The sequence below is a fragment of the Lissotriton vulgaris genome, chromosome 5, assembly GCF_964263255.1.
Source record: "Lissotriton vulgaris chromosome 5, aLisVul1.2, whole genome shotgun sequence".
NCBI lineage: Eukaryota > Metazoa > Chordata > Amphibia > Caudata > Salamandridae > Lissotriton > Lissotriton vulgaris.
Genome location: NC_141693.1, coordinates 349,153,170 through 349,173,789, shown reverse-complemented (window position 1 = coordinate 349,173,789; position 20,620 = coordinate 349,153,170). Strand labels below are relative to the sequence as shown.

General features: G+C 44.9%; 1 protein-coding gene across 1 annotated transcript in view; it reads right to left on the bottom strand.

Annotated features, from left to right (window-relative positions):
• LOC147710875 (mucin-5B-like) overlaps window positions 1–20,620 on the bottom strand; it is a 208,871-nt gene that overhangs the window by 120,997 nt on the left and 67,254 nt on the right. Inside the window, exon 3 of the mRNA XM_086920069.1 lies at window positions 13,528–13,564. Coding sequence (XP_086776195.1) covers window positions 13,528–13,564 — 37 coding nt within the window. The remainder of the gene's footprint in view (window positions 1–13,527; window positions 13,565–20,620) is intronic.

The window sequence follows — 20,620 nt, the reverse complement described above, 5'->3', positions numbered from 1 at the left end:
TAACACAGAGCATGCCTCGCGTCTGCACAGCTCCGAGTTCGCGCATGCGCTTTACAGCTTGGGCGCAGCGCGCATGCGCGCCTAGAGTTCGCTACTACCTCGCCACACTATCGGGTTGCCTAGCGCATGCTCAGTTGAGCGCAGGCATCCGATTCTCCAGGCGGACGCGCCGAAAACAAACACAGCTGCAGCCAGGTATCTAATTAACGAGGGTATTTAAAGACATGTGTGCTAGGCGTCGGTACCTCCGTTCCTTCTCGGACGCCGGCATCGAGGTACCGACGGACAGGTAGGGCAGTAGACATTCCCCTTGCTTACTAAATAGGGTGTACCACTGCATCACTAGCGAGTTTTCCCTTGATGAGTGACCTTATTCTATTTTAGTCATTAGTGATTTGTCCAGCACTCAGTCACTGCCAGGCTTTGGGAATTACCTCCTTTTTTTGAAGGTTTTCACTTGATATAAGTTCTCTAAAGCTATTTGGTAGCCTTTTGCAGTTATTTTATCGCTAGACACAGCCCTCCAAGTGTAGGCTGACTATCTTCCTGCAGAGTCACACAGCCATTTTTCTTACACTTGGTTGAGTTTCTTTCTTGTTTAAAGCTAGGTTTTGTTAAGCCCAATTTAGAAATGGCAGACACCATGGTTGCTAGTCCCTCTGCTTTTTCTCAAAGGTACTTTCTCTGTCCATTTCCCTCCTTAACTAGAGCGGGGCCTCCCTTTTTCCCGAGAAGGTTCCGGGTGAGGTGAGGCGTATTCCCACACAATGCTGGGTAAGTCACCACAGATATTTTTGTTTGATATGATTTCAAATACATTAATTGAAATATAGTTTAGCGAGGAGAAAGTGTCTCCATCGCCCTGGTCGTGTGCTTAGTATTCTGTGCTTGTTTTCCTGAAATCTGTTGTGCACTAGATGGTTTCTGATTCACGTTTATGTCTCCTCTCTAGGAGATACATAAAGGTCTGGACTTCCTACAGTATTCATCTGGGCTCAGAGGAACTGGTAGGATTCATCCAATGTATATTAGCGTGCATCACTTACCCCTTAACTTTTTTGTTTGGCAGTCGCAGTTTCCCTAATGGTCCTGAAGAAAGCTAAGACCAATAGTCAGTATAGCTGAAACATGTCGACCCTCACCTACTCTGCCCACATATAGTTATTATTTCAAACTATTTGGCAGAATTTTAATCTTGACCCGAGCGCCATACTGATTAAAATTGATTTTGGCCCTTGGAGTCAATTTTATTCTCACATTTATCACTTTTATTTTCTGCACTGCACCCCATTAGCATCACCAGTGAAGCCCAGTGGTCTGTATCTACATCATGTTAATCCATCCATCTCTGCGCCATGATTAAGGTGCACTGTTTGTGAATTGGATTGGTGATATCTCCCACATGACGACATTCCACCACATGGGTGGGCTGATGGGAATTTTTCCAACAGGCCTGGGTTATCACTTCTAGTGCTACTAATGGTTTTGGAACACTAGTCCAGTTGCGGCACACTTGCAGGTTTCTGACCAGGCCTCTCTTTTGTTTGTTGATAAATGACAGAAATGTGCCATATGTTTTTAGGTACGGGGCATTCCTGCCCTTTACCTATCACGCAACGCAGCCAGGTGACTTCCTGCGCTGCTTGATAATTTCATAAATATGCCCCTAAACGTTTTTGCACTATTCTGACAGGTTTTGCACCAGTGTGTCAGTGCAAATGTCATTTTTGTACAAATCAGTTAATCCAAATCAAAGTCTTCTTCTGCACTGCTTGATTATTCCTAGTGTGGGTGCAACACTGTGTTGCCCTTCGGTTATATTTTGGAATATTGTCAGCAAAGCTATCCTCTTTCAGAAATATTGTACCTTCTATCATGCACAGCAGTGCTCAGCAGAGTGGCCTTCCTACTCGCATACATAGCAGTACAAAAGCCAGACCAACCTAAAACTCTACAGCATGGAATGAGCCCATAACCACGTAGTTCTTAAAAATGAGACTACTTTTAAATCCAAAAGCCATCCTTTTATCCAGAAACCTTCCATGTTCGACAAACACGAGCAGACACCAGGGACATCAGGAGTAGGAAGAAGAGAGACCAAACAATACGAGGACAAGAACAAAGGTGAAAGTCTGGCCTCCTGCCAAACCGAATTCCGCAGGACGATAAACACGCTGTTCCTTGGGGGCCATTTCCTGCACCAGTGACCTTGTTTACAAACATCATAATCCCTGCCTGAGTCCATATCCGGGGCCTTGGCAGCTTCCCATTGTCTGAATCTGGGCCAGGGCTATCCTGATACATTCTTGAGCTCTTAGCTTCGAGCAAGATCCCGTGCAGGTCCTGCTGATAACCCCGTTCAGGGCTGCCTGGAAACCAGCATTGTGCTTCCTTCCCGAGTCACACCACTCTTTTCTGCGACCCTCTCTAGTACCCAGGGACCCACATGTGGGCACAAAACCATGGGTCTTTTTACTTTCAGTCTCTTTGTCCTTTGCCCACACCTTTTTTCTCTACTCTTTGTTATGTTTGGACAGGGTCTTCAGGGTGTCCTGATAGGTAAAGGGAGACCCCCTTGTACCACATCCTAATTGGGTATAGTATCCACTTGGTGCCATGGCACACCTGTGTTGTGCCGTCAATCCAATCCTCAATAGACCCTACAACCTTGAAAGGAAACCTATGCCCCCCTCCTCCCCCCTCCCTGCCCCCCTGCCTGTGGATTCAAACCTACCCACCCCCAAACTTGGTAGAGTGCTTTTCTCCCTCCCCAGAAAAGTACTAGTACATGGGCAAAGTTGCCCCCCTCCTCCCCCGGGTCAGATCACAGAAACTGAAGATATAGTCATCCACTTTGTACACATCGGAGTTCCCCCATAATATCTATAGCTAAACAAACAGGACCAACTTATACTTGGAAGTAACTCTTCGATAGCAAATCACACCATTTTGGACAAAGACCCCCCTCTCCCCGCCCCCCCACCACACTCTATTAGTTGCGCTCTCCCAAATATCCCCGTATGTGCCGGCCATGTCCATGACCTCTGGGTCTCAGTCTTGTTCCTCCAGTTGACTAAGGTTAACCTCAGGGGGGTGGTTGTCCGGTTCCCCCTGACCATCCTTGCGCAGGTTCGGGTGGCTCCGTCGGGCTCTTCTCTGCTTTCCCACTGTGGACCAGCCCTCGATCCAATCCCAAACGGCCTCTGGCGAATCGAAAAACCAGGATTCACGACCCAATTCGACCCTTAATTTCGCAGGAAATAAGATTGCATACTTGATCTCTCTATCCCTCAGTTCCCTCTTCAAGGCCTGGAAGCTACGTCTCTGGGCCTGTACTTTAGCCGTAAAATCAGGGTACAAGGCGACCTCATAGTTCTCTATTTTCAGAGGGGGGTTAGAGCGTGATGTCTGTAGGATAATATCCCTATCACGGTAGTTGAAGACTCGCGCAATGATGGGTCTCGGAGGGGCTCCAGGTTTTGGTCTACCCCCGGCACTCTATGGGCCCTTTCAATCGAAAATAGGAAGATAAGGTCTTCGGCTTGAGATGTTTCGTGATGAGTTCCTCCACAAATAAATCTGCGGTGGGCCTCTCTGATTTTTCCGGAACCCCTAAAATACGAACATTATTGAGGAGGGCTCTCCCTTCGTATTCGTCTAGTTGCTGTGACATTCTGTCCTGCTTCCGTTGCATTTCAAGCACTTGCGTTTGCAGCTCAGAGGTGTCTGTCTGGAGGACCGCAGTAACTATTTTAAGGTCTTTTACTTTCTCATCCATTTTGCGAAAATCGGCTCGGAGGAGAGAGACCTCCACTGTTACAGAGTCCATAGACGTGCACACTCCACTTAACGCCACCATTACATCATGAAGGGTAGGTTCAAGGGGCTTCGACTATGGCGCCGTGTCAGGTTCTTTATCGGACCTCGGAGAGTCGCCCTTGTCCCCATTTTTAGCCCATGCAAATTTAGCCAGTTGCTTTTGGGGATTGTTCCTGAGGCCCTTTCCCCCAGTAGCCATGTTGATACAGCTTTAGTACCCCAACGTCTTGTCTTCGGCAGGGGGGCAGGGGGAAAGCGGGAGGCGAGTCCAGTCTCTACTAATTCCCCCAACGACGCTCTGTTCGCTCTATGGACGGTGCCCCGCCTGTGCGAACCAGGGCAACAGCATGAGTCCGCACCCCTCCCGCTATGTTCGTCGCTGTTTATCTGCATCAGTGGTTGCTGGCAGAGGCACCCCTCAGCCCGCAGTTTCCCCCGCAGAACTACACGTCAGCGCGCTGCAGTGTTCTTATGTTCCGGAGGATCTCAGGTATCAAGGGGCCCCACCAGAAACACCCAACTGTACCGCTGACTGTCCCCCGCTAGGGCATCGGAGCGTCTATCGAAGTGGTCCCAGGTCGCAGTCAGGAAATGTAACAGTTCCGGTACCGATCCGGTACTCTGCCTACTGTTGTGGCCCCTCCTGCCTGCTGCATCACATTCCCACGAGCACCAACCGTCCCCAAGCCGCCAGCAACATCCAGGGCCCAGGGGGGCCGGGCGGGGAGGAGGGGGTTACCTCGCTTCCTCCGCAGGGCCGTCTCCAGTTTGGCACAGTCCCCAGTCAAAGAGCACAGTGGGGCGCCCGGGATCACGCAGCTGCCTGGGGCCCCTGCCGCATATCTCCTGGGTCTGTGCCCCCCACTGAGATCGCTATTTTAGAGGGCCCGTGGGACAAGGCCGTCGGCCGCCACCACTCGCCTACTCCCGCCGCTGCAGCATTTTCCAGCTAGGCCTCAAAGCCGGGGCCTCGCGTAGGCCCGCTTCTCGGGGTTCCTCGGGGGGCTCGCCAATCGCCTCACCTGCGCGCCGCCGCTTCCCCACCTCTCGCCGCTGCAGGCTGGTCGATCCGCCACACCTTCGCTCCCCCAACGCCGGGCGCTCGTAGACAGCAGAGCACCTCGGCGTGACTATCTGCAACGGGGAGCCGCCGTCATTCTCCACATCGGGGAGGCACCGTCGGTCGGGTCGTGCCGATTGCGCGCAGTTTTCTCTGGGTGTGCGGGGCGGTAAGCATCGGAGGGGACCCAGGAAGTGTATACACAGTGCCGCTTCACTTATATTGGTGGATGACTGCGTATATATTAATTACGACCCAGGGGAGTCAGGAGCTCCTCTACTCCGCGGCCATCGCAGTCGGCCGCTAGCCACGCCCCTTGAAAAATATTTTAATGTATAATACCTATATAATTTAGTTTAAAATATGTATTAACCTAGAAAAAATAAAATAAAATCCTACAGCACATTAACTCATCAAATAAATGCGTATTCAATTCTCATTTACCTTAAAATATTAACTTAAAGTGTAAATACAATTTTTTAAAACAATAATTTTAAAACTCCTACCCTCACTAACATTTGTATTTTTATTTTTGTTTACTATTTAGTAACTTTTGTTACGATATATGTTGAATTAATTCAGAATATTTTTCATTTTTTTTAAATAAAAGTGTAAACATTTAATTTTTAAATGATAAGTATATATCATTTTCCATCACTAAATAATATATATATACACATACATACACACACAAGCACACACATATATATGTAGGTAGATAGATAGATAGATGGATAGATAGATAGATAGATAGATAGATAGATAGATAGATAGATAGATAGATAGATAGATAGATAGATAGATAGATTAAATGTCCAAATAATTATATTAGTTTAACATTAGCTCCTATAGGGTGTTATTTTATTTCTCTGCCTTCATTATGTTCAATGGAAGTGGTTTTTTTAATTACTAATGAGTGGCCATGTGTGGTTTTTGACTTACTTCAAATCTGGGCTAGAGTACATTTGATCCTGTTTTGACACCTGGGCTTCAAAGTATGGTTTGTGAATAGATATGGCTTACTCTTTTGTGGTTGTCTATTCATATTAGCATGTCCTTTTCCTAAACCCCCTCCTTGAATGTCCCTAAACCCTAACAATTAATGGTAGGGATTCTTCATTTTCCAGCCAGCCCCCCTTGTCATTCACACATTTGATACTACAAACTATGCCTCCATGTGTGGAGATATCGGCTACCGTGGCAGAGACCTGTGGATAGAAATGACAAGAGAGTCAGAGGTCTCTGGCCCTACGTATGTGAATAACATTTTGTAACATTTTGTAGTACTGAAGTACTACTTTACGTACTACAAAATGTAGTTTGTGAAAAGGCCCCCTGAAATTCTCTAGGAATTAATTTTACATTTGCAAGACTTTTCTCAATATAAGGAATGCAATTATGCAGGCATGCCAGATGATTTTATGGGTTTGGGTCAAAACAGTTGTGCTTGGCCAACATGCCCCAAGGACCTGTTTCTAAGTCAAACAATCCTTAACAAAAGAGAAAACAGGCAGCTCCAGGATCTGACTCCATCTCATGATTTTAGGCATATTAGCAGCCATGAACAAATAAGGCAGACTTTCTTAAAAATCTATAAACTGATTTTGCAGCACCAGCTCAGGCCCCGAAAAAACAGGGGGCTGGGGAACAATATCATGCTAGAGAGCGAGTACATCATAGCCTTAATATACACGGGCAAGTTATAGAAGATAATATCTGTAATAATCCCCTGCTTAAACAACAGATTGCCATTTATCTGTGTTTATGAGAAGACATAATATTTCAAGAGACACTTTGCATTGATTTTAAATGGGGCGTACAAGAGATCTTTTTAGTGGTACATGGGAAGATCTTATTAATTATCAAAAATCAATTGTGGCTTGGGAGTGGAGGGTAGTGTTATGACTAGCCATATGTAGGGGCTCATTTAGAGTTTGGTGTAGCAAGGGCTCTGCCATAAACCGGCAAAATGCCTACCCAGTCAAAGTCGCTGTTGCTCCGCCTCATATGGAGCGGGGGTGCTGCTGAGTTGCACCATGAGAATCCCTTGGCCTGGTGGCCCACCCACCAGAGGGCCACCCGGTCATAGTGGCAGTTGCGCTGCCCTATTTAGGGTGGGGCTACTGCTATTTTTTTTGCCTGCTCTACTCCTCCTGGTGCACTAAGACAGGAAAAACAAAAAAATGGCTCCTAGGTGTAGGATGAAATCTTCCTGTGCACCACACCCATTGCTTTTTGTATTTTTGAAACAAACTCATTATTTGGAAGTTTGATTCATAAACAAATGACTGTGACAAAAGAGAGAGGATGATGATTTCTAAATATGGCAGATAGTCCTCTCTTGCAGGTAAGTGGAGGTGTGGGAGACTGGAGGGCACAACTTCATGTCCACCTGGCTGGCCTCACGCAAGAGTCTATATGACCTCCTTGGTCGTCTGATAGATCAAGCGCCCTCAGCACGCCTATTGCCCATTGTAATGTTGAATCTAATGATCGGAGTTTCAGTGTGGACCACACCATTTTCTTGAAGAAGGAATTGAGGCTTGAGTGTCTCTTAGCTGTAAACCATCGACCCACTTATTATTACCTTTCTAAACTGATAAAGTGCCATGTGGTGAATAGGTATCTGAGTTTATCGTTCGTTTTCTAATATGATATCGCTCAGTGTTTGCAAACTTTTTTAGAAATCAGTACTCCATGCTAACTGTACTCTAGTGGTAACATGTATGGATTTATGGCTTTTCATGACTTTTTATTATTGAGAATAATGTACTGATATTTAATGTATGAGTGAGGCATTCTGGTTCTTCTTTATGTGCTCACTGGAATAAACTGAAGTTTAAACAACAGACCAGGTAAGGAATTTAGAAGACATTTTGGCCTATCAGTCTCATTTAGAGTTTTGAAGAGATGGAGCCCTGCTGTATCTCAGTGGTGTTCCTCCCACACTAAACTTGTGGTTCTGCCTCTACATTTATAGTTGAGGAAGCACCAGGTTTACATAACAGAGGCTCTCCAAATGTAAACTTCTGACTTGGCGGCCCATGCAATAAGGACTGCCGGGTCCCAATTACAGCTGCCCCACCCTACCGAGGACAGGGTGAATGTCAATGAACTTTCCTGTCCTTGTTTGCGTTTGCCATGTGAGACCTGGTGAGCACAGGCAGGAAAAATGTACAAAGGAATTGTTGTGTAGGGAGAAAACTCTCTGAATGTTGAGCCCATTTGTTTTTTGTTTAGATAACACAAACTCCGCCTTTGAAAATGTGATTCCTCTGAACAGAAAAGTTTGCCTGGCAGGCACTTTAAACATAGCGCCTACTCGGTCAACCTGTCAGGGGGAACTGCCACACAGACAACTTGCTCCACAGTGCACAAATCCCTGCCAGGCAGCTGGGGATCTCTAAATAGAGTAGACTGGCACACCAATGAGCCCCTATGTCTCCTATCCTATTATTCCTTCAAATCAGTCATTATGCACAGAGGGTCTCTTCCTGCCATGTCATTCACACCACTACAATGCAAAGCAAATATTCAGTGCATTGGCCATTGTCCATCTCTAGCTTCTGTAGATGTTAATAAACAATTGGGTGCCCCAGGATCCACTCTGCCAACATGGGGACACCAGCATCCAGCTGGCCAAATTTTAGGCAGGGGTTTTTGTTGCCCTGATGTGGCCTACAATTGTCTTTGCATCAAATAGGTCATACCACTTGTCCCTTGCTAATCTGAATCATACCATTAGTATAGGTCAAGTTATCTAATATTTCTGGGTAGGAATAATTGCAAAGCAAATTCATGTATGCCAATGTAGATCCAAAGTGTGCTGCTTCAGGCATTATTATATGTAGGTTATCCCCAAATGCTATTAGATCTCAGAGCATTGGCATTTTCCTGTTAAGACCAGACAATTTCATTCTATTTCTTCTAGGCCCTCCACCATACTTGGTTACTGTGTTGCAGGTTCGAAATATTAGATGGAAGTGGATGGAAGTGGCCGTGATATTCTAAGAATTATTAAGAGGCAGTCCTCTGCTTCTTTATGATGCTATGAATTCCTGGATTCTGGCATCTCTCAGTATATCAAGTTTTTTTTTCAAAAGAGTTACTAGTCCCAAGGGGAATTCCAAAACTCTGCGGACGTCTCATACATCGCCTTTAGATTTTAATGGTGGGGGGGGAAGCAGTTGAAATCTCTGGGGTAAATTATGGAAGAGAATGAGAAACTCCTACAAGAATCAGAACGAAAATGACTGATTTCCCGAAGTAGGTCCTCATTACTAAGTGAACCTCATGGTTCAGTCTTTTTTTTTCAAATACATTTTTATTGTTGCTCTAGACGTATCATCTGAAAAATATATGAGGACACGGGCTGGCTTCAACATTCAGCCAGTATCCGTCGGTTCCGCAACTTTTCTTTTGCTCAGTAGGATTACACACATATCAAAAACGACTGTACAGTTTAACCAAGGCTAGTTACTGATGCAAATAAACAAGAGAAAACAACCCCTAGAAACAGCTCCCACCATGCCCGCCCACCTCCCCCCACCCCGAAGTCCGTCTACCCTTTGCTGATACATTCACATCCACCGGATGAGAGCAGGGTTTTACTGTGAGACATTGAACAGGTCCAACCTCAGTCACCACCTTTAGGTGTGCACCAAACATCAAGTGTGACAAAGTTCCCCTTCAGAACCCCTGTGAGGTCACTCTAGTCCGTGGTATTGCCTCCACTTAGTCCATATTCTCCGGAACTTTTTGGGGCAACCCCTGGCTTTATATGTCACTCTCTCAGCCGCCATATAGAGGTCAAGCCCTCTTCTCCATTCCTCCAAGTCCGGCGGTTCGACCGCTCCCCAGTGCCGGGCAATGCCTCTCTTGGCCACCACCAGTGCCAGCACTAGGAATATGACCAAGGGGCGGGCCAAGTCAACTTCGGTCGTTAACCCCAACAGAGCTAATTTTGGGTCACGTGGTAGAGTAGTTCCCAGGACCTCCTCCAATTCCCCAAATATGTTCTCCCAGTATTCCTGTATGATTTCACAGCCCCAGAGTATGTGGTAGAAACTCCCCTCTGGTTGGCGGCACCTAAGGCATGCAGTGTCATGACCTTCCCCATTTTGTATAGGCGCACCCTGTCGTAGTAGGCTCTGTGCAACACCTTCAGGTGTATGAGGCGGAATCTGGACTTAATCGCAACCTCGCGAGGGTGCATAAGAACCATCTCCCAGTCCAGGTCTTCCATCACTCCCGTGTCTGCCTCCCATTTGTTTCTCAGGTCTTGTAGGGTTCCCAGTGTATTGTTGGTCAGTGTTCTGTATGTGAGGGAGACCGCACCCCTCCCTATTTGCTCCTGGAGCAACCTACCTTCCAACGGGGCGTATTCTGGGATGTCTGCCACATTGATGTTCTGAGCCCTCCAGGCGTGCCGTAGCCTTGTATATCTGTAATACTGAGTGTTGTGTAGGCCAAAGTCCCCCTGTAAGGCGTGGAATGTTTTCAGGTCTCCCCTAGCAATTACGTCCCCTATGGTCGAAAAGCCGATGTCATCCCACTGCCCGAAGCCTGTCAATTTGTTAAGTTCACCCAGCCACTTACAGTGCCATAGTGGCGTCTGTCTGGTGGGTCATTTGTCCCAACCCATGCGTTTGGTCGCCCTGTTCCATGCAGTCAACGTGATCCTAGTGGCCGGCAGGAGTTGTTTCCCTCGCAGACCTCCGTATAAGTAATACAGAACGTGTGTATGAGACCATTTTGATCGTTCTAGCGCATAAGTAGGGTGATCTATGGCTGCATGCAACCATTCATTTATCAGGGTAAGGTGCTCTGCCCAATAGTATGCCTCTAGGTTGGGAAGGGACCACTGTACTGGTGGCGTTGTAGTGTGGCTAAGGCTACTCTTGGGTGTTTCCCCAACCATAGGAAAGCTCGCAGGTCCGCGTGGATTTTAGGCAAGATTGTAGGAGGGAGTGGGTAATATTAATTTTGCAGTGCATAGAGGAATTTCGGCAGCAAAACCATTTTATATAGAGCTGCGCGCCCCAGTAGGGTGAGCGGGAGCTGCCTCCTCCGGTCCATTTCTAATTTCGCATTGGTCATGATGCGGGTCACGTTAGTAGTAAGGGATAGTGACTCGTCCAGCGTTATGAATACTCCCAGGTACCGGAATCCCTCTGTGGTGTGAATGAGGAGTTCCGGTAGGCAGTCCCTACGGTCTCGGCCCTGTGGGTCATATAGGATCGATTTATGCCAATTAATGGTATGGCCAGCTCTAGCTCCGAAGTCAGCCAACTCTTTGAACAGGATCGGGATAGTGGCATCCGGTTCCGTCACAAACAGCAGGACGTCGTCTGCATATAATGACATTTTTTCCTGGGTGGCTTCCGAGTCTCCCCAGGTGAACCCCCTAATACCCTGATTCTGTCGGACCCGGATTGCTAGTATTTCTATCGTCAATGTGAATAGAAGGGGGGATAGAGGGCACCCCTGGCGTGTTCCTCTGTTAATGTGGAATTCGCGTGATAGTCTTCCATTGACCCTCACTCGTGCCTTTGGGGCAGAGTATAAGAGACTTATCCATTGTAAGAATTTAGGGCCAAAGCCGAACCTCCATAGCGTCTCAAACAAGAAGGGCCAGTGAACTGCATCGAAGGCCTTTTCTGCATCTAATGAGAGGAACCAATGGGGCTCGTTCCTTCCTCGGACTTCCTGTAGCCAGTTGTGTGTGCGGTGGAGGTTTAGTTTGGTTGCCCTGTCTGGAAGGAACCCAGACTGATCCGCATGCACTAACTCAGAAATACCCTCCTCAGGCGCCTAGCGAGGACTGTGGCCAGAATCTTCGTCTCCATATTGAGGAGAGATATCGGGCGGTAGGAGGCACATACATCTTTAGGTTTACCCTCCTTGTGTATAGGGACAATTGTGGCCGTCGCCAGATCAGGTGGCAGGCTCGCCGTTTGGAGTGCCTCAACAAAGAGGTTTTTAATATGTCGTTGGAGCAGGTCCGCCGTTCGTTTGAAGAACTCCGCCGGGAAGCCGTTGGGTCCCGGCGTCTTCCCCGGCTTTAGGGATGCTATTGCCTCTGCTATTTCTTCAAGTGTGATGTCTGTCTCCAGGTCCGTGGCATCCTCCAGGGACAGCGTCGGGACCTCCATGTCGCACAGATAGCGGTTGGCTTCAACCTCGCCCCCCAAATCTCTAGCTCTGTAAAAGTCATCATAGTACGCAGCAAAGGCCTCTGCTATGGTCTCGTCCGTACAGGCCGATCCTTTTCCCGGCACGTCAATCCTGTCTACCCAACGTGCCGCCCTCTCTCTTTTGCTCAGCCATGCCAGAAGTTTACCAGATTTATCACCCACGTCGTATAGGCGGTGGAGTGTCGCGAGTGCCTGTGTGCGTGCCTCCCCCGGGACAAGTTCGTTATAATGTCTTTGTGTGTCAAGCAATTTTCTAAGTATCTTTTCTTCCTTTCCATGGTGATATTCTGCTTCGAGGGCTAATATCGAGACCTCCTCGGTTGCGACCGCCTGCTGTAGCTCCCTTCTGGCCGCCCCCCGTCTGCTGTTTATGCGATCTCTAAGAACTGGCTTGAGTGCTTCCCAGAGTGTGATCCCTGATTCCACAGACCCCTCATTCTCAGCCACATACACCTTTATGTCTGCTCTAATTCCCTTCAATAGATCCGGTGTTTGCAGGTCCCACGCCGCCAGGTGCCATTCCATAGCCTTCCCCCTCCTCCCCCGCCCCAAGTGTACAAACAGGGGGGAGTGGTCCGAGATTCCCCGTGCTTTATAGTCCGCTAAGTCATGTACCGTAATTTCTTGCCTGGAGGTAAATATATAATCCAGTCTGGAAAAGACCTTGTGTGCCCCGGAGTAGTAGGAGTAGGCCTCCTGTGTGGGGTGGAGCCATCTCCAGACATCAGTGAGGCCCAGAGTGTGCATTTGTCGAGCCAGTGCCGTGTCGTGTCCTGCTGTACGTGGGGTCCCCGATCTGTCCCTTGTGGCACACATTACATCATTGAAGTCCCCCCCCCCACTATCTGAGTCGTATTGGCCGTGTCTAGAAGGATAGCGGTGACTGCCGTGAGGGTGCGCACCTGGAGCTTTGGGGGCTCATGGTTCAGTCTTGAACTTTCTTTAATTTGGAACCTTGGATGCTAATAGTATTCACGGCATTGCAACTTCAGGGGTGTAGAATTAACACTTCCCTTGCACTGGGGCACGCGTAATGAGGTTCCTGCGAGAAGTAGGATCTTTCTTGCTTCTTCACTTTTACTACAATGAACCTAATTTGACTCTTTTGCAAGACCTACACATCTTCATCCCACTTACATTGCAATAGTTGGTGTAGTACTTTGATACTTAGGCCTTGGCGGGGTGGGGTCAATCTTACCCGAGTAAATGCGGTCTTTTATATCCCAACCACAAGGGGGCGTTTGCATTTTCATTGCTTGCAATAGGACCCGTAGCAGCCTTGCTATGCCACTACATTTACACTGCCTTACACCCTTGCTTATATTTTCTCCTTAGTATGAGTCTACTTTAGGTACGATATGCTTGCTCACACTTTCACCGTGTGGTAAGCATGATAGAGTAGATATGACTTCCTTAAATACCTAAATAGATGAATGAATGTGGACCACTTACCTGCACAGCAGACTGTTAGTAAGAAGAAGGCAAGGGACTGCAAGGAAACAAGAAGAAAGAAGAACATTTTAAAACAATGGCAGAGAAGCAAAATACTTGCAACCGCTCCATTTAAAGGACAGCTCACAACATTTCCCTATTAAGGGAGCGAGACATACATTTTTAGTATTGCATTTTTTACAAAAGAATATACCCACAAACAATGTAGTGCGAGATAAGGAAGTGGCTTTTCAGAGTAAAGGACTCCATGAATACATCAACAATCTGGCATTCAATGTTTTTTGAAAGGGTGGAAATTGCCAGTTTTAGTTTGCACTGACATTATATTCTGAATCACATTGACTATTCTGGAGAAAAATGATTTTGGAGGATCAGTTTTCCAAAACTGGGGATTTTTATTAAAGGATGTAAAACACTTAAGTGTGAGTTACTCTGTATTTTGTAAACTAATGCTCTCATTAGGAGGTCCCTGTTAAGCCTCCTGGCAACTCCACCCCCAGAGTTACAGATACCAATGGCAGTGCTAACACTTTAGGGTGGAATTACCAGAGGTTATTAGTAGGACTCTAAGAAACTCTTTTGGAATAAAAAATTACTGAGAAATCAGTAATTCCAGCTAAAGCCACAAGTTAATTCCTAATTTTTCACTGGTATTTCACCACAGATCCAAGACGTTACAGCGACTCTCGTCATCCCTATTCACACTTCAGAACCTATTATTGGCTGCATTGGGAGTACCAGGGACCTCCCAATGAGGTCATATGCCCTGAGGTAATATCTGTCAAAATGTGGTTATGGATAATGCCACTCTGGTGGCTGTGGTAAGTAAGACACTTAAAATGTGTTTATTTAAAAGTATCCTCATCAAGAAACGTGTTGCTAAATTCTTTAGCCCCCAAGAAAAAAATAGTACATCCACTTCCATCTGTGTTGGATGAAGACTTTGGGCCCCATTAGGATGGCGGGAGGATTACCCCCGCCGGCGGGGGCGATCCGCCCGCCATCCCTGCAGAAAAGACCCCCACCATATTACAGTGGCTGGGGGGTCCACGGCGGACGGAAAGACCGTCCGCCGCTTTTCCGCCTGGTCGACATGTCGACCGGGTGGAAAAGGGTTCAATATGGTGGCAGTGTCTGAAAGACACCGGCAGCCATATTAGAATGAGTGAATATTGAGGCATGCGGAGTCTGCTTGGGGGGCCAGTTGCGGGTCCCCAGGGGCTCGTGGGGGTTGCACCTTTCAATGAACAACGTGGCAGGCACCGCACAACCTGCCTCTGTGGCATTCAGGCGGGCGGTGCTCTCTGCACCTCCTGCCGCAATGTTGCAGATGCTCTATGCGCCCGCCAGTGTGGCGGGCGCATGCTAATCGGAAGTGCGGGATACCCGCACTCTCAGCAGGTGGTCCCAGTTCCCGAGGGTATGTCGGGCGGACAAAGTCTGCCCGCCATACTAATGGGACCCTTTATGTCCTGATTTGCATATTGTATTGGATGTTATCTGTCATGTAGGTGATCCATACGAGATGCTACTAACATTCCAACTTTACTATATAACCAATGAAGTGTCTTGCATTACCAAGTCGTCCTCTAGCATTTCGCCTAAATGTTGAAAACTGTGTAAACCAATATTCAAGTGAGTTCTGTGTCTGACAATACCCAGACCACTGACTCGCTTCAAGCTCTACTTCTGAAAATGGAAAGTCTTACTCAGCGCTGACATTTGACAATCCCAAGACTCACTCATAGTTCTGCTGTCGACGCAGAGCACTGTTTCTAAGAACCGGCAGTGTGGTGCAGAGTTCTGCTAACATAAATACAAAGATTCACTCAGAAATCCTCTTCAGATCATATTATGGCTCACCCAGAGATCTCCTCCAAATTTTCTGCAGTGCCACTATGAGCGACACTTCTGAAAATAACCAGTCTTGCTTAGAACTGTGTGCATCACAGATCTAACAATAATGAGACTTAGGGCTCAGCATCTGACAATATCCAGATTCACATACAGTGCAGCTCTATGTGAATCTGGACCTGCAACTTCATCAGAACTTTGCTTCGGATACTACTGACTGGTGCCTCTCAGAGATTTTTCCTGTTAGTCCGCACAAACTCACCGAAAGCTCTGCTTCTGATCATATGTAGACTACTTCCACTGCAGTCTTCTCACAACAATACCCATACTCACTTAGATCTCAGTTTCCAATAATGCAAAGATTAAGTTAAAGCCTACTCCTAACTCCTAATAATAAACATATTCACTTAGTTGTGTTTTAGTGGTGAGAATATTTTTAATTAAGCGTGCCTAGTTTGGCTATTGCACAAAGATAAACAAAGTTCTGTATGCTAGCCCAGTTATCTTTGCCCGGTCCCTGCAGCTAAGTATCCTGCTCATCATAAACAGGACATCAAGCTTCAGAGATTTGTGTTTATCTGTTATTGCCTGAGAAGGTGTTGGGAAAAACAATGGTCACTTTGTTGGCCATATAATCTCCTGGAAGTTCAGTACTAGAACCCCTTTCAGCCATTAGAAGAGAAGAGCACTGTGTTCCCAAGAAATGATATATGTTTAGATGATCTCCGTTCTACGTGCCAAAAGGGGGAATGTTCCTGCTGCATGAAAGAGCTCTTTTTCGAGCCTTTTTTTAAAAACAAACCTTAGTTAGGCTTGTTTTGAGTGATGCTGGTAAACATTTGATTGAAAATGCATGCGGTTGTGAGTTGTTAGGCTTTGGAAGCTCTGTTCCTGATAATGTAAAAATTCACTGAGCGCTTTGCTTCTGATAACAATCAGTCGCATTCAGAACTCTTGCTCATTACAGTTCATGGGCCCATTGTGCTACTGAAAATTCTTCAGTTCACTTACATAGTAGTTGAGAGCACAAATTGATAAGTATTGATAAGTATCCCCACAGCTGTTGATGGAGCAGGGCAATCGAGATATACGCATACATCTACATCACAAGCAGAGATAAACACATTCATTAGAAGGCGTCTTGATTTACCTTAATCAGTACCCACTTTTACAGGTGAAGAAGCGTCCATTACTTATTTACAAGATAATTACATTAGCACCTTTAGTATTATAGATATCAATTTTGATGAATCAATGTTGATCGTGCAAGAGCAATTCGGGCTGGCGTGTTTAAACAAGTTCAAGCTTTGAAAAGCAGATCAAAAATGTTAAATATGCCTTTGTGCAATTTGGGAGGGAGAAGATGTTCGATTCACACAAATTGACAGAATACGGTCACATGCTTAATTTTTGAGAATCTGTATTGCTGGCCCTCAAGGTAGAGAATTGGAAAAGCCATCTGTTAGATAGTTTGTTTTTTGAAAATATGAAGACCTTTCAGGACCCCGAAATATATTCAAACTAGGCATGAGCGGGAAATCCGTTACGCCCGCGGATTTTGCGGATTTTTGGGAAATCCGCAATCCGCGAATTTTGCGGATTTCCTGCAAAATCCGCAAAAAAAATCCGCGGACGTAACGGGTTCAAAAGTTGAACCCCCACTCATGTAACTATTTTACAATGGCGCCAGCGAGCTGCCAGCGCCGTTGTAAAATAGTTACAAAGTTAGCTTGCACAGGAACCACTAGATAAAACGAAGCAGGTGCTGCTTTATTTTATCTAAGTGCTTCCTGTGCAAGCTAACTTTGTAACTATTTTACAACGGCGCTGGCAGCTTGCTGGCCCCATTGTAAAATAGTTACATCATACATGCCAACATTTCGGAAGAGCAAAGTGGGAGATTTAAAAAAAAAAAAATCGGGAGAATGGGGCCTTGAATCGGGTTACTGGCATGTACGGGCTTCATTGCGCGCAATGGCAGGCAGAGAGAGGGTGATGCAAGTGCTGTGCACCCCCCACCCGTGGGCTTTCCAGGGCGCACACACAGCCGGCATGTCTGTTACATGAGTAGGCTGGGCACATTGTGTTCGCACGGGGTTCGCGAGGGTTTTGTACAATTTCGCAATTTGCGAAATTGTACAAAACCCTCTCAAACTTGCAGAAACCCGTGCGAACACACAAAAAAAAAATTCTCGTGGATTTTGCGGATTTTCGTAATCCCCAAATTCGCAAATCCGCAAATTTGCGGATTGCCAATCCGCAAAATCCGTCCATGCCTCATTCAAACTGCGTCAGCGTAATTTTTCAAGACATCTGTTAATACTTGTGAGGATGCTACCTAAGTTGCTGCTTTTTCTGATCATTTGAGTTCCCATGGATGATTGTGCCCTGTTTCTGCCATACATTATCTATGCCAACTACTATGATTTTCCTGATTTGTTTGCCAATTATTCTCCATCAATGGAAGGAGCTTTTTGTTACTGATGTTGACTAGTATGTGCACAAGTCAATATAGGCCACTGTTTCTGCATTCATTATTACTGGAAACACCTATGGGATGCTATGTAATTTCGAGTATTCTTTCCTGTTGCAGTCATGAGTAACAATAATATAAAAATATATCCTATCAATAACTGATTTAAATTGCTGGATATTGAATTTAGTTTGTTGATGTAAGTTTTTCATCTATTAAAATTTGATGGGAAATGTTTTAGAAATTATTTGGACATTTGTATAAGAATTTAAAAAACTTATATTTGTAAATATAATGGTTTTAATTGCAATGTATTCTTCAAAAAAGTTTTAATTTAACATAAATATATATTTTTATACATTATGCATAAAGTATATAAAAATAAATATATATTTAAAATATAACAATACAATCAAACTTTTTTTTCTTTTTTTCATGCAATTTGTTTTCTAGAAATATTTACATTTTTGTTTATAGAAATTCTGGCTATTTTTAATGTTGGTGTTTTAATATTTAAAAATGAAGATTAAGTTAGTGTTATATGTTTTTAAAAAAGAAAGATACTTTTTTATTTTTTATTTGTATTTTTGATTACTTTTTACTTATTTTATTTTTGTAGAGTTACTTTATTATTTTATTTAGATAGTTATAGAGTTTTTATTTTTTTTAAAAAAATACAATTAAATAAGGGGTTATTTAAATGTTTTTAATTGACACTTTGATTAGTTTATGGTTTATTAGATAGGATATAGGTTATCTGCACCCATCAAAGTCTAATGCTTTCCCTAATGTGGCTTCAATTGTATTGGGAATGGTAACTGTAGCCCATTCAATATCCAATACTTCCCCCTATGTAGCAATCTGAATCTACCCCAGTTAAAGTCTAACACCTTCCACAATGTAGGTTACATTGGAGGGGGAATATAATATAGCTTAAGTTGGAGTATTAACAGTAAATCTAACCCTGTCAATATCAAGTGCTTTCCATAATGTAGTGCATTGCGAACAATAAATCTAAACTGTTAAAGTTCAACATTTTCCTCAGTGTAGGTTAGATTGGTGTGGGAATGGTAAATCAGCACCTGTTAAAGTCCAACACATTCCCCAATGTAGCTTAAATGGAAGTAGGAATACTAAATCTACCCAGTTGAAGTCCAACACCTTCCCAGATGTAGGTTGGATTGCAGTGGGATTAGTAAATCTAGCCCCTTCAATGCCATCACTTTCCCCAATGTAGCTTAGATTGGAATGGGAATAGTAGATCTAATCCTCTTACACACTCTTCCCCACCATAGCTTCTATCAGTGTGGGAATAGTTAATCTAACCCTTGACAGAGAGCTTTGAGATACTTTCAATACTTTTTGGCCCTGAAGAAGTGGCTGTTACGGGGAAATTGGGTATCGGGCTACTCACATTGAAACTGGGTATAAATACCAAAATTGACTGCCAACTTTAAAATGGATAGCTGACACTACAAGTTCCGCCACCACCATCTATTTCATGGGGGGAGCCCAGCTGTGAAAAGTCTGGCAAATGAGGAACAAAGGCCCCACCTGCCATGGGAATATATTCAGGGGGGCACAACATGTGCCCCCTGACTGTATCCCCCCCCAAAGTTCCAGCATGGCATGGATGACATCGTCCATGCCGTGCTGCAACTTTTTTGCCATTCCCATTGCGATGCCGGTTTTTCAGGCAGCGTCATGTAAAAGGCAACTGACTGTCCGCCATACAGGAGTTCAACTCATAATACGGTAGGCAGTACTTGCGCAGATTTGGCGCAGCTGTGCCGGTGAAGAGATGGTGCAACTGCGACACACTCGTAATCAGCCCCTGTGTGTTTTGACAATCAACATACATGTCATAAATAGGTTGTTGTTATAAAATCAATTAAAACATTTGTATTGGTTGATGTGAAATTATCTGTTTGATCAAATTAGTGGAATAATAAATAGTTCTTTATAAGATTTATTCAGGTCGAAGAATATTTTCCTGCATTCATTTGCTATATATTTCGGAAATTGTGACAGTGATACGATCTGACCCAACAATTACTCCTTTTAATATGGGTGGGCTGGAGTTAAAGACAGCATTGTATGCTGATGATCTGTTGCTATACACTACTAACCCTTTAGATGCTATCCCAAAGCTATTCAGTTTAGCAGAGGAATTTGGAGCAATCTTAGGTTATGTTATTAACAAAAATAAAACAGATGTAATGAGTTGGAATAGCCCTGTGCCTATACCAGATACAAAAATAAAGATCAGATATCTAGGTATACATATCACTCAGAAACTACAAGATACTCCCAAAATATCTTGGCAGATCGTGGTTAAAGAGATAACTAAACTTCTTCAGAGATGGTCCAATCTCCCTCTCAGTATCTATGGAAGAGTCAATTTAATTAAAATGGTAGTATTACCCAAAGTGACTTTCCTATTCAATAGTATTCCACTAACAGTTTGTAATAAAGACATTTCAAATCTCCAGGGAAAAATTGGCTCATTTATCTGGGCATCTAGGTCACCACGGATAGCATGGAAGAAATTGAGGAGGGGGTTAAAAATAAGAGGATTAGCTCTCCCGGACTTGTTATTTTACTGTTATGCATTTCAGTTGAAAAACTTCAGACTCCCGGCAAATAAGTTAGACTCCTCATCACATGGCCGTTTGTTTCATGCTTTGTTATCTGACCTTCCTAAGGGTCTTGATTTTTTTTTGTTTAAATTTGGCGCCCAAAAATTGTATAAAAAAGTCCGCCTTA